The 12117-nt window shown below is 35.5% G+C and overlaps 1 protein-coding gene across 1 annotated transcript; it reads left to right on the plus strand.

Moving 5' to 3' along the window:
• Nucleotides 1-2001: 2001 nt before the first annotated feature.
• LOC145040851 (uncharacterized) lies at nucleotides 2002-2987 on the plus strand. The gene is made up of 2 exons (XM_078988741.1): nucleotides 2002-2518; nucleotides 2809-2987. The coding sequence occupies exons 1-2, from the start codon at nucleotides 2002-2004 to the stop codon at nucleotides 2985-2987; spliced, it is 696 nt and encodes a 231-aa protein (XP_078844867.1).
• The last annotated feature ends 9130 nt before the right edge of the window (nucleotides 2988-12117 follow it).

The raw sequence follows: 12117 nt of genomic DNA on the forward strand, positions 1-12117 counted from the left end.
CCAAGACTACTTTTTTTATTATATAAGAACTCCAAAATAAATAGCGAATCCAAATTTTGTGAAATATATATAATATCTTTTGTCTTAGTTAAAGAACCAAGACAGATCTCATTTTGATATCCCCACAACACACAAAAGAAAGCGAGTGTAACCGCTTGTATCTTAACGTACTTAAATCTTTGCATATGATCCGGGCAAAACCAGAGGAAGGGGGAATATCGAAAATATTCCACTAAAGAAGGGTAAAATACAAAAATTACAACCTAGTCACGTCCAAACAAATATATATATAAGGAAAAGGATTTTAGAAGAAAAAATAGAAAGAAAACTAGTGTAGGAGGATAGAATAAACAATAAGTAGAATATTATGATTTTTTTTAAAGAACCTTAAACTAAACCACCCATTTCATCTTTTTACATTTACTTTCGTTTATTTATCACACAACACATTCGAACCCTTTTTTTTGGAATCCTCCCACTAAGATGGACACTTTCAAATGTTTTGTTTCTCTTAAATTGTTACTCCCCTATATATACTATAGTCTTTTCTACTAACTCTAACCAGCCACACAACCCTATTGTCATTTCTCTTTCATCTGTTTTAACTTTAAATTTATGTTCAAAATGGCTAAATATTATTGTACAATATTATGTATTTTAATGTTGCTAGGGAGTGAATTGGTGTATGTTCATGGGAGGTGCCTAAAGTTCAAACGATGTAGAAGGTGCTTCGTGAAAGTGGAAAAACCCAAGAGTGGTGCAAAGATGACGTCTGCACAAGTAGTAACAAGTAAGATAGCATCTGTAGAGGATTTTAGACCTACTTCTCCAGGGCATAGTCCTGGGGTAGGGCATGATATTCATAACTAATATCTTGTTTTGCTTATGATGTTGTCGACTCCAATCATTGTAACTACTCGTTTTTTATTGTCAAAAGAGTCATGGTGTCCAGAAGGCTTGCGATGTAATTTACAAAAGATTTGTATACCTGCATACAGCGTATTTAAATACTTTGTAATTAATGGTTGTTTTCTTATTGTATCTAAGTAATTATAATATTATACAAATGCTCACTTATTTATTTAATGTTCTCTATATGCATCCATATTACAAGACAAGAACATGGGGAGGGATCTGAAGATGTAATGTAGAGTGAGAATGAGAGAAAGAAAAAAGAGAGGATATAATATATTGTATTAATCTCACAATGAATATAGACACTTCTTATTTATACAAAGAATACAATGGAAATGTCATAACATAATCTAACAACCAACAACTGTTTATAACTAACTCTAAAAAACTCTAGTCACTTCTACTAACTACATGTTATCATCCCGTCAAGCGAAACATGAGAGCCCATGTGAAGGTTGTTACACAATGACTTGAATCATGAAGCAAATAGACCTTTTATAAGAATGTTTGTGATTCGTAACACCGTATGAAAATATCAAACTTCAAGAGACCACAACAAAACCATATCTCTACTAAAGTGGATATTGATATCTATATGCTTAGATCGTTGATAAAAAAACAGGATTTCAAGCTAAATAAGTAGAACCGTTATTATCCCACTAAAGTTTAGGTGAACTACACAACTTAATTTGAAGCTCATGAACCAAAGATACAAGCCATTCGAATTTTAGCAGCTCTAGGAGGAAGTACATGATATATTGGGGCTTATATGTAAATATATAATAGTTGGAGGAGTACTATTATAAATATTAGAATGGTTGTATATATTCAGATTACACAATAATGAGAAATCAAGTCTCATTCATTTTCCCTCTTTCACGTGTTATGGTATCAGAGCGAGAAGCTTCCGTTCAGATTGGTTTCTCCGATAACATTTTCCGATCTTCTTCTCCGATCAATTGTCAGATTGTTATCTTCGATTGATTGATTATTCATAATCAATTTCTCTTTTCTTTCTTTTCAATAAGTCATTTCTTCCAGATTTTTGCTGATTGAGTTCAAATGTCAAATTTAAATCCTAGATCTATGATTTCTCCAATCGATGATCGCATGTATCCCTATTATCTGCATCATTCTAAGAGTCCTGGTTTTGTACTTTTTTCTCAACTTCTAACAGGAGACAATTACAACTCTTGGAGTCAAGCTATTCAGATTGCTTTGTCTATGAAGAACAAAACTTGTTTTATAGACGATACTCTTCCCAAACCTAATCCTTCTGAACAATCTAATTACAATGCTTGGGTGCGCAATAACAAGCTAGTGATATCATGGATATTGACTTCTGTATCGAAAGAGATTTTTGCAAGAATCATGTTTACAGAAACCGCTTATGAGATATGGTTGGATTTGAAGGATCAATTTCAACAAAGTAATGGTCCTCGTATCTTTCAAAATCGAAGAGAACTTGTGAATCTCAAGCTGAATCAAGAATCAATTGGTGTTTATTTCACCAAATTGAAATCACTTTCTGAAGAACTCAACAATTTTGGGCCTCCTTGTACATGTAACAAACGTGAATGCACGGTGTACAAGAAATTGAGAAGTATTTTCAAAACGAGCATATTATGAACTTTCTTATGGGATTGAACGAATCATTCTCTCAATCTAGTGGTCAAAATTTTCTTATGGATCATTTGCCATCAATCAATCGTGTTTTCTCTTTAATGGCTCAAGAAGAGAAACATAAATCCATATAAAATGAAACACAAAATTCCATGGCGTTCTTGGCTAAACCTTCAGTTACTTCAAGAAAACCTAAATCTAACAATTACAAATCAACAAATAGGGATTGTCTAAACTGTACACACTGTAATTTTTAAGGACATACTGTAGATAAATGTTACAAATTACATGGTTACCCTCCTGGATACAAATCAAACAGTGCCAAGAACTATAATCCAAGAAACAAGATTAATCATGTAGCTGCTACTGATGAAGATCCGAATGCACAAATTTCTTCAATAAACAATGATTTAGCAAATATGTTCAAAGGTTTTTCTCTGGATCAATGACAACAAGTTTTGTCTGCATTATGAATATACATGATTACTGTCAATCATAATGAAAAGATAACAACAGGTAAATGCTATTCTCTTTCAATAAATTATAGACAAATATCTCATACATGGATCATAGATTCTAGAGCCACCTAACATGTTTGTCATGAGATTTCCATGTTCATGAATAAGAGATAAGTAAGTCATTATACTATTACTTTGCCAAATAAAATTACTCTTACAGTCACACTTATTGGTGATATCAAGATAGATCATTTGTCCACTGTGACAACCCGATATTTTGACTCTATGTAATGACCTAAATAGTCAGGTATTGTAACCACTTTTGAAATAATGAAATTAGCATCGAAAATAAAATGTTCAAAAGTCTTTATTGGATTGCCAAAAATGATAGTTATCATGTCAAGATTTTCAAAAATCTAAAGAACACTGAAAACCGAGTCATAACGAAGAAGTTATGACCAACCAAAGATTCACAACAAAAACCATCATTACGGTTAAACGTAAAACGAGAAATTTCAATAAAATACTTATTAACCTTAGGTATTAAAATAAAGGTCATAGTTATCATTAAACCATGAACATACATAAAAAGAATGCCCAAATCTGAGCTCGTATGAGGAAGTTATAAATGTTCGAAGTTCGGTATAGCGATAGACAACTAAAAACTCGAAAGATAGATCAAGTGACTTTTGGCTGGAGTGACCTAAATAAGAATCGAAGGCCTCGACAATGGTATTTCAACGGTAAAAAGTCTGGCGAAAACAGACATCGGATGAAGACGTTATGGATTTCTAACGGACTTTTCCTGCCCCGGCCTTTTAAAAATAAATAATAAAAATAATTTCAAAATTTTCCTACGGAGTCTAAACAAAAGTTGTAGAGTGTAGTCTCACCTACGCGTGGATATAAAGAATGTTGTAAACCGAGTTCGTATGAAAAAGATATAAATTTTTGAAGTTTACTAAATAATTAAATGTAAATTTAGTATTATCCGAAGGAGGAGTCAGCGGACCGATCCGAGTTACGCCTAGCATACCCTCGTACGCCCAGCGTACTCAGGTACTAGGCCTCGGAACATCCACGTCGCCCCTCTACGCCTCTACGTCCCGTCCCATCCGAAGTGCGGAAGACGAGGATGAGATAAGCCATGACGTACGCGTACGCCCTGTGTAACCTCGTACGCCCAGCGTACCGAGGGTCTTCAGCCCCTATAAAAGGCATGCGAGGGTTCCGGGTAAAATTTCTCAATTCCTCTCTTTATCTTGCGTTTTTACTCCGATTTGCGTGGAAGAAATATCCGAAGACCCGGTTTTCATACCGAGTACCGAAGGAAGTTTACGCTACCGAGATTCCCGAGAATCCCGAGAAAATCCGCTTTCTTGAGTCAAAATTCTGCTCAGTTTTTGTCTCACCTTCTTCAATCTATCAGGTGAGTTGATACCCCTATAATCTATACTTTCAAATGTTTTATCAATGCTTTTTATACACTTTTAATGGGGGGAATACAAGTAAACAAACGATTATTATCGTGCGTAACGTAAAGTTTCACTATATACTCTTTTTATCAAGTAAATCATATGTGATTCATAACTACTACATGAGAACTTTCGTATGCGATATATATTCTAGATAACATCTTGTCTTTTGGAAATAAAACATGTTCATATATATACACGAATCAAACACTTTATTCATACCTTAAGTATATGTGATCACTTATGTCACTATAACTATTATACTTTACATAACAAGTGAGCATTACACTAGGGTTTACTATACGAATGAAATACACACTTTGAAAAACTATAATAAGTATAGTTTACGAGAAAATCATGAACATTTACATACTAGAAACACTGTATCAAAGAGATATTTTCATACACAAGAACAAATGGACATTTTCGTACCCAAATCTGATTTATACTAAGTTTTGTGAGACATTTCACGTACTTCGAGTATGCATTTTAAGTCCTGTATTATATATACCAAAATCCATTGTAGGGGGAGCGTGATACTTGTGTATAGATATATACGGGATCTATACGGGATTGAAAAAACGTCATAACTTTCCAATGCTTGAAGAACGTTGTTATAGGCATCCTGGTCAAATAGCATGGTTATAAGACTCACATGGAGTATTAAAAACACATTGATTTACGGCGTTCTTCAAATGCCTTAGCGACTTATACATAAACCTACTATTTTAGGCATGAGAAGCAATATTGCATTACAAGTTTTGGAACAATTAAACTACCATCTTCTATAGTAGAAAATATGGGATTTTCTAGGAACATTCTATAACGCCCGCATATCCGGGCTAGTTAATTTTGAGGCAATAAGTGTCGAAAATGACTTTTTGACAAAATATTATTTAGAATAAATAATCTTAACCAAGTTTTAGAATATGTCTCAAGGTTTTTGTGCATATAAAGAACGCCGAAATCCGCGTTATAACGAAGAAGTTATGGTCCGTCGAAGTTTCGTGACGGAAACGGCACAACACCGGGAAGCGTAAATAGTGAATTTATGATAGAAGACTTTTTAGCCTTAGTGATCTAAACGAAAGTTGTAGAATATGTTAAAACGAGAAAATCCATAAAAAGAACGCCCAAATCTGACTTCGTGTGAAGAAGTTATGATTTTTCTAAGATTCGGCTTAGCATTGCACGCCCCAAAACTCGAATTTTAGTTTGAGTGGTTTTTGACTTACGCAACCTAAATGAGAGTTGAAGATCTCATTAATAGGAACTCAAAGGAAAAAAAGATAGACAAAAACGGAGTCCGTATGAAGGAGTTATGAATTCTTCACGGTCAATTAACAGTCTAAACGCCTCCCACTGTTAAATTTAAGATCAGTCGAGAATTAGCCGACGGAGTCTAAATGAAAGTTGTAGATCTTGATTTTACCTACGAGTGGATATAAAGAACGTCAAAAACGGAGCTCGTATGCAAGAGTTATGATTTTTTCTAAGTTTGAATGCTAAAACGCGATAGGGGGTGACACGGCACCACCAGAATTGGACACGTGGCACCACCAGAAGGCCACCACATGCACCAACTCGGCAAGTAGGTCCCCCTACTCGGCAAGTCCATCAGATTTTTTCAATATAAATATAGGTGCCTGGTTCCCTCATTTCCTCACCCCTCAACCCTCTTCTTTCTCTCTCTAAACTCTCTCTCTAAGCCTCCCTAACCCCCCAAAGCCTAGGGTAACTCCCTAGCACAAGGCGGAAGCCCCAGAGTGCCCGACGGCTCCGAGAAAAGAGCCTTTCGGCTCGGGAAACGCTGCTCCAGCGAAACCCGATTTTGCGAAACCCTACTGTAAGTGAGCTACGCCTACACTAGTTTTAATATAGCATCTAATTAATTATAGTAGCATTATTAGGACCTTAAAATAATTATTTGGGCTATTATTATGAGTTATATTGAGTGTTAATTAATGCTTATATAATAATAATAATAGCTAGACTATTAATTAGTCACGGTTAACGTCAGACTAAACCCTAGTCATATTGATACTAGGTTTTGTCAAGGAAATTGTTTTAAGAGTAACGAAGTGCTGTCCGAGTGCCGACTCACCACCTAATCAAGTGAGTGCATAGTTACTTTCATCTTACACATATATATGAAGTATTTTACATATATTACATGCTATGTGTGCATATTATCTGAATAATTGTTGTCTATGCTAGATGAATGATTTATACATGTTTTAAATGATTTAAACTGTATATTTATTTTATATCTACAAATATGTTGGGATAAAACATGGGTAGATGAAATAGTTGGTGTATAATGAAATAAAATAATGAGAGATAGGTGATGATAGGAAGGTGATGATAATTAGGTGAGGATAGATAGGTGATTATGAATCGGTGATGTAGGATACTATAACCTCGTCCGACAATTTGGAGATGTAGTCATCTACCAGAGTATAGATGGCGACCACAGACTATTATAGACAACCCCATGGAAACACCAGCAGGCTCATAACCTGTAGGTGATGAATTACGAGTTCAGGCGATGTTGTAACTACGTATTCATGCGATGATACTCTAACCCCCTTATTATGAATTACGAGTCCAGGCGATGTTGTGGCTACGTATTCATGCGATGATAGACTAACCCTTATCATGATTTACAAGTCCAGGCGATGTTGTAGCTGCGTAATCATGCGATGATACCATAACCCTTGCTAGACACATATTGAGGGAGTAATCCCCGAATTAGTATTGTCTATGCAATGTAGGCGATGATCCTTAGGTAAAGTTCGTAGGAACAATCATATAAGGAAATACGATGTAAGGAGATGAGAAGTAAATATGATATACGAGATGACCCTTGAGATAAGATCTTTAGGGAAGACTAAAAGAAGATAATGGGGATGGGTAATTGGGTTGATTGTTTGATTGTTTAAACATATAATTATACTATTGTGGGTTGAAACCCTATGTACTCACCAGGTTTCCCAACCTGACCCACTCAGTTTATTTATATCACAGGTGTTGATATGAAGTCACAATACACTGAGAGATTTAAAGAGATGTAGATCACTAGTGTAAATAAATGTAAGTTCCGTTTATGCTTATGCTTTTGTATTGACGATGACATCCCAAACGTTTTAACATAAATAAAATACATTTCTTTGAAAATGTTTTGATAACGTATTTATCGTATTTTTCTGGGAACAAATTCCACAACATTTTTATGAAAAGAAGTACTCTGATTTTTATAAAGCATAAACAAAATCGGTCTTTTCTGGCCGTGAAAATGGGGATGTCACAGTTTGTATCAGAGCATTAGTTTAAGCGAACTAGGAATATGGATTTATTTCTAGACTTAAACTTAGAATGCTAAGCAATGATTGTGAGGAGTGTGTCTAATAAAATTTAGGTAATACACCTGAATACACACAAGCACTAGCTTATTTAGGGAAAATTCCTAACATGCTTTTATGTGCTAAATGATTTATGATATGCATTATATGATCGGATCTATGGTCTTTTGCCGATTGGATCTGGAAATTTTATGTGCTCAGGTTTCTAAATGTTTAATTACGATATTAGAACTGGCATGTAACTTTTTGGAGTAATAAGGAGGAATACACGTCTAATTCTTCATCTATCTATATTCTCGTCTCGATACACCAAACGCTTGCTTTGGAGAATAGAATGTCATGATAAGGAATCATAGAGAATTGAGTAAATAGAGGAAATGAAAAGGCTTATGATAGTGAATGACACCTATCGGAAGATATCATAAGAGTGGTATCTTGCCTTTAGAACATGTCATGCAGTACGTTTAGAGGAGTATAGTACGTCCGAAGTACATCTTCGATTGGCAGGATGATGGAATGATTGGCGTAATTCATGAAGTTGACCCATCGTATGGCATTTCCACCGAGCTGAAGCAAAATTGATGATTGAAGATATGCATAGAAGAAGTCCTAGTAGAGTCTAGGGAAAATTTTGTGATTGTTTGGACACATTTTTATGTGTTAAAAATTGTTTTTGTGATGATAACTTGGAAAACTGTGAAACAATACTTGGGATAAGTATGAGTAGGTGTGAAAGGTAGTAGAGGCCTAGACTATAGAAAGCACAGGACTCACACTTAGATCAGGGAAAGTCACAAGGTTACCAAGAAGCTGGTAATTGATTTTGTTTTATTCAAGTATGTCGTTACCATTGTTTCGGTAAAGACTAAGAAGATTGTTATCCCAACCCTAGTGGTCATATCACATTGAGTCCGACTACGATGAGTAGGTTACATGGTTCAGAGAACCAAGTTTGATGTAGCGTCCGACTTAAACCAAACAATTGAAATCAAAGTGATCAATAGAAGTATCGCGCTCGTTGTTAAAGAAGTTGGTAGCTAGAAATGCTACATGTTAAAGTGTGATTATATCACATTAGAACATGGAGGAAGGCATAGTCTGTTTTAGAATTTAACTCTAAGAAACCTAAGTCTAAGCGTTGCTACATACGACGATGGGTCATTAGAATATGATACATCGGTCAATTGTAGTAATCAAATTAACTTATCCTAAGTTTGTTAAGAAGAAAAAGGAGTCTCTGATAAAGAATGTGGTTGTGAGACGAAGGTCATGATTGAAAGTCTAACGAGTAGGTGCAAGACCCTGCACCACCTACAATCAAGGAGTCCAAGAGTTAGATACCCGTTCAAAGCAACATAGATGTTACAGTTATTATCTTGGATGAAGAGATAACGAATGGAGTCATCATGTGAGCCCTGTTTCATTGATGATTCTAGGACGTAATCATCGTAAGGGGGAGATACTTGTAACGCCCGCAGATCTGGGCTAGTTAATTTTGAGTCAATAAGTGTCGAAAATGAATTTTCGACAAAAGATTATTTAGAATAAATAATCTTAACCAAGTTTTAGAATATGTCTCAAGGTTTTTGTACATACAAAGAACGTCGAAATCCGAGTTATAACGAAAAAGTTATGGTCCGTCGAAGTTTCGCGACGGAAACGGCACAGCACCGGGAAGCGTAAATAGTGAATTTACGATAGAAGACTTTTTAGCCTTAGTGATCTAAACGAAAGTCGTAGAATATGTTAAAACGAGAAAATCCATAAAAAGAACGCCCAAATCTGACTTCGTGTGAAGAAGTTATGATTTTTCTAAGATTCGGTATAGTAGTGCACGCCCCAAAACTCGAATTTTAGTTCGAGTGGTTTTTGACTTACGCAACCTAAATGAGAGTTGAATATCTCATTAATAGGAACTCAACGGAAAAAAGACAAACAAAAACGGAGTCCGTATGAAGGAGTTATGAATTCTTCACGGTCATTTAACAGTCTAAACGCCTCCTACTGTTAAATTTGAGATCGGTCGAGAATTAGCCGACAGAGTCTAAACGAAAGTTGTAGATCTTGATTTTACCTACGCGTGGATATAAAGAACGTCAAAAACGGAGCTTGTATGCGAGAGTTATGTTTTTTTCTAAGTTTGAATGCTGATACGCGATAGGGGGTGACGCGACACCACCAGAATTGGACACGTGGCACCACCAGAAGGCCACCACATGCACCAAATCGGCAAGTAGGTCCCCCTACTCGACGAGTCCATCAGATTTTTTCACTATAAATAGAGGTGCCGGGTTCCCTCATTTCCTCACCCCTCAACTCTCTTCTTTCTCTCTCTAAACTCTCTCTCTCTAAGCCTCCCTAACCCCCCAAAGCCTAGGGTAACTCCCTAGCACAAGGCGGAAGCCCCAGAGTGCCCGACGGCTCCGAGAAAAGAGCCTTTCAGCTCGGGAAATGCTGCTCCAGCGAAACCCGGTTTTGCGAAACCCTGCTGTAAGTGAGCTATGCCTATACTAGTTTTAATATAGCATCTAATTAATTATAGTAGCATTATTAGGACCTTAAAATAATTATTTGGGCTATTATTATGACTTATATTGAGTGTTAATTAAAGCTTATATAATAATAATAATAGCTAGACTATTAATTAGTCTCGGTTAACGTCAGACTAAACCCTAGTCATATTGATACTAGGTTTTGTCAAGGAAATTGTTTTAAGAGCAACGAAGTGCTGTCCGAGTGCCGACTCACCACCTAATCAAGTGAGTGCATAGTTACTTTCATCTTACACATATATATGAAGTATTTTACATAAATTACGTGCTATGTGTGCATATTATCTGAATACTTGTTGTCTATGCTGGATGAATGATTTATACATGTTTTTAAATGATTTAAACTGTATATTTATTTTATATCTACAAATATGTTGGGATAAAACATGGGTAGATGAAATAGTTGGTGTATGATGAAATAAAATAATGAGAGATAGGTGATGATAGGAAGGTGATGATAATTAGGTGAGGATAGATAGGTGATTATGAATCGGTGATGTAGGATACTACGACCTCGTCCGACAATTTGGAGATGTAGTCATCTACCAGAGTATAGATGGCGACCACGGACTATTATAGACAACCTCATGGAAACACCAGCAGGCTCATAACCTGTAGGTGATGAATTACGAGTTCAGGCGATGTTGTAACTACGTATTCATGCGATGATACTCTAACCCACTTATTATGAATTACGAGTCCAGGCGATGTTGTGGCTACGTATTCATGCGATGATAGACAAACCCTTATCATGATTTACAAGTCCAGGCGATGTTGTAGCTGCGTAATCATGCGATGATACCCTAACCCTTGCTAGACACATATTGAGGGAGTAATCCCCGAATTAGTATTGTTTATGCAACGTAGGCGATGATCCTTAGGTAAAGTTCGTAGGAATAATCATATAAGGAAATACGATGTAAGGAGATGAGAAGTAAATATGATATACGAGATGACCCTTGAGATAATATCTTTAGGGAAGACTAAAAGAAGATAATGGGGATGGGTAATTTGGTTGCTTGTTTGATTGTTTAAACATATAATTATACTATTGTGGGTTGAAAACCTTATGTACTCACCAGGTTTCCCAACCTAACCCACTCAGTTTATTTATATCATAGGTGTTGATATGAAGTCACAATACACTCAGAGATATGAAGAGATGTAGATCACTAGTGTAAATAAATGTAAGTTCCGTTTATGCTTATGTTTCTGTTATTGACGATGACATTCCAAACGTTTTAACATAAATAAAATACGTTTCTTCGAAAATGTTTTGATAAAGTATTTATCGTATTTTTCTGGGAACAAATTCCTCAATATTTTTATGAAAAGAAGTACTCTGATTTTTATAAAGCATAAACAAAATCAGTCTTTTCTGGCCGTGAAAATGGGGATAAACAAATAGCTTTTGAGGAAGGGACGTTGTGGCGTCAGTTTAGTTTCATTTTGACATCATATTGTAATTTGTTTTTGAAACAAGTACCTTTCAACAATGTAAACTTTTAAATTATATATATGATGGTTGTATTACTTTCTTTACTATGTATTCAATTGTTGCACTACTATATGAAGTCATCCATCCTCGAACGACTCCGTTATTCTAGTTTGGGGGTGTGACAGATTGGTATCAGAACATTGTTTATAGAGAACTAAGTATTTCAAACCACATAAGATATACAAACTATAAATGCATAGTGACTCAAAGTCTCTGACAAAACGTTTTTACACT

The sequence above is a fragment of the Lactuca saligna genome, chromosome 4, assembly GCF_052625555.1.
Source record: "Lactuca saligna cultivar CGN05327 chromosome 4, ASM5262555v1, whole genome shotgun sequence".
NCBI classification, from domain to species: domain Eukaryota; kingdom Viridiplantae; phylum Streptophyta; class Magnoliopsida; order Asterales; family Asteraceae; genus Lactuca; species Lactuca saligna.

What these genes read in the sequence shown, in the direction of transcription:
- LOC145040851 (XM_078988741.1), top strand. Translation starts at nt 2,002, where the DNA reads ATGATTTCTCCAATCGATGATCGCATGTATCCCTATTATCTGCATCAT. An exon ending in GGTGTACAAGAAATTGAGAA is followed by an intron (nt 2,519 to 2,808) that starts GTATTTTCAAAA and finishes GACATACTGTAG; the next exon opens with ATAAATGTTACAAATTACAT.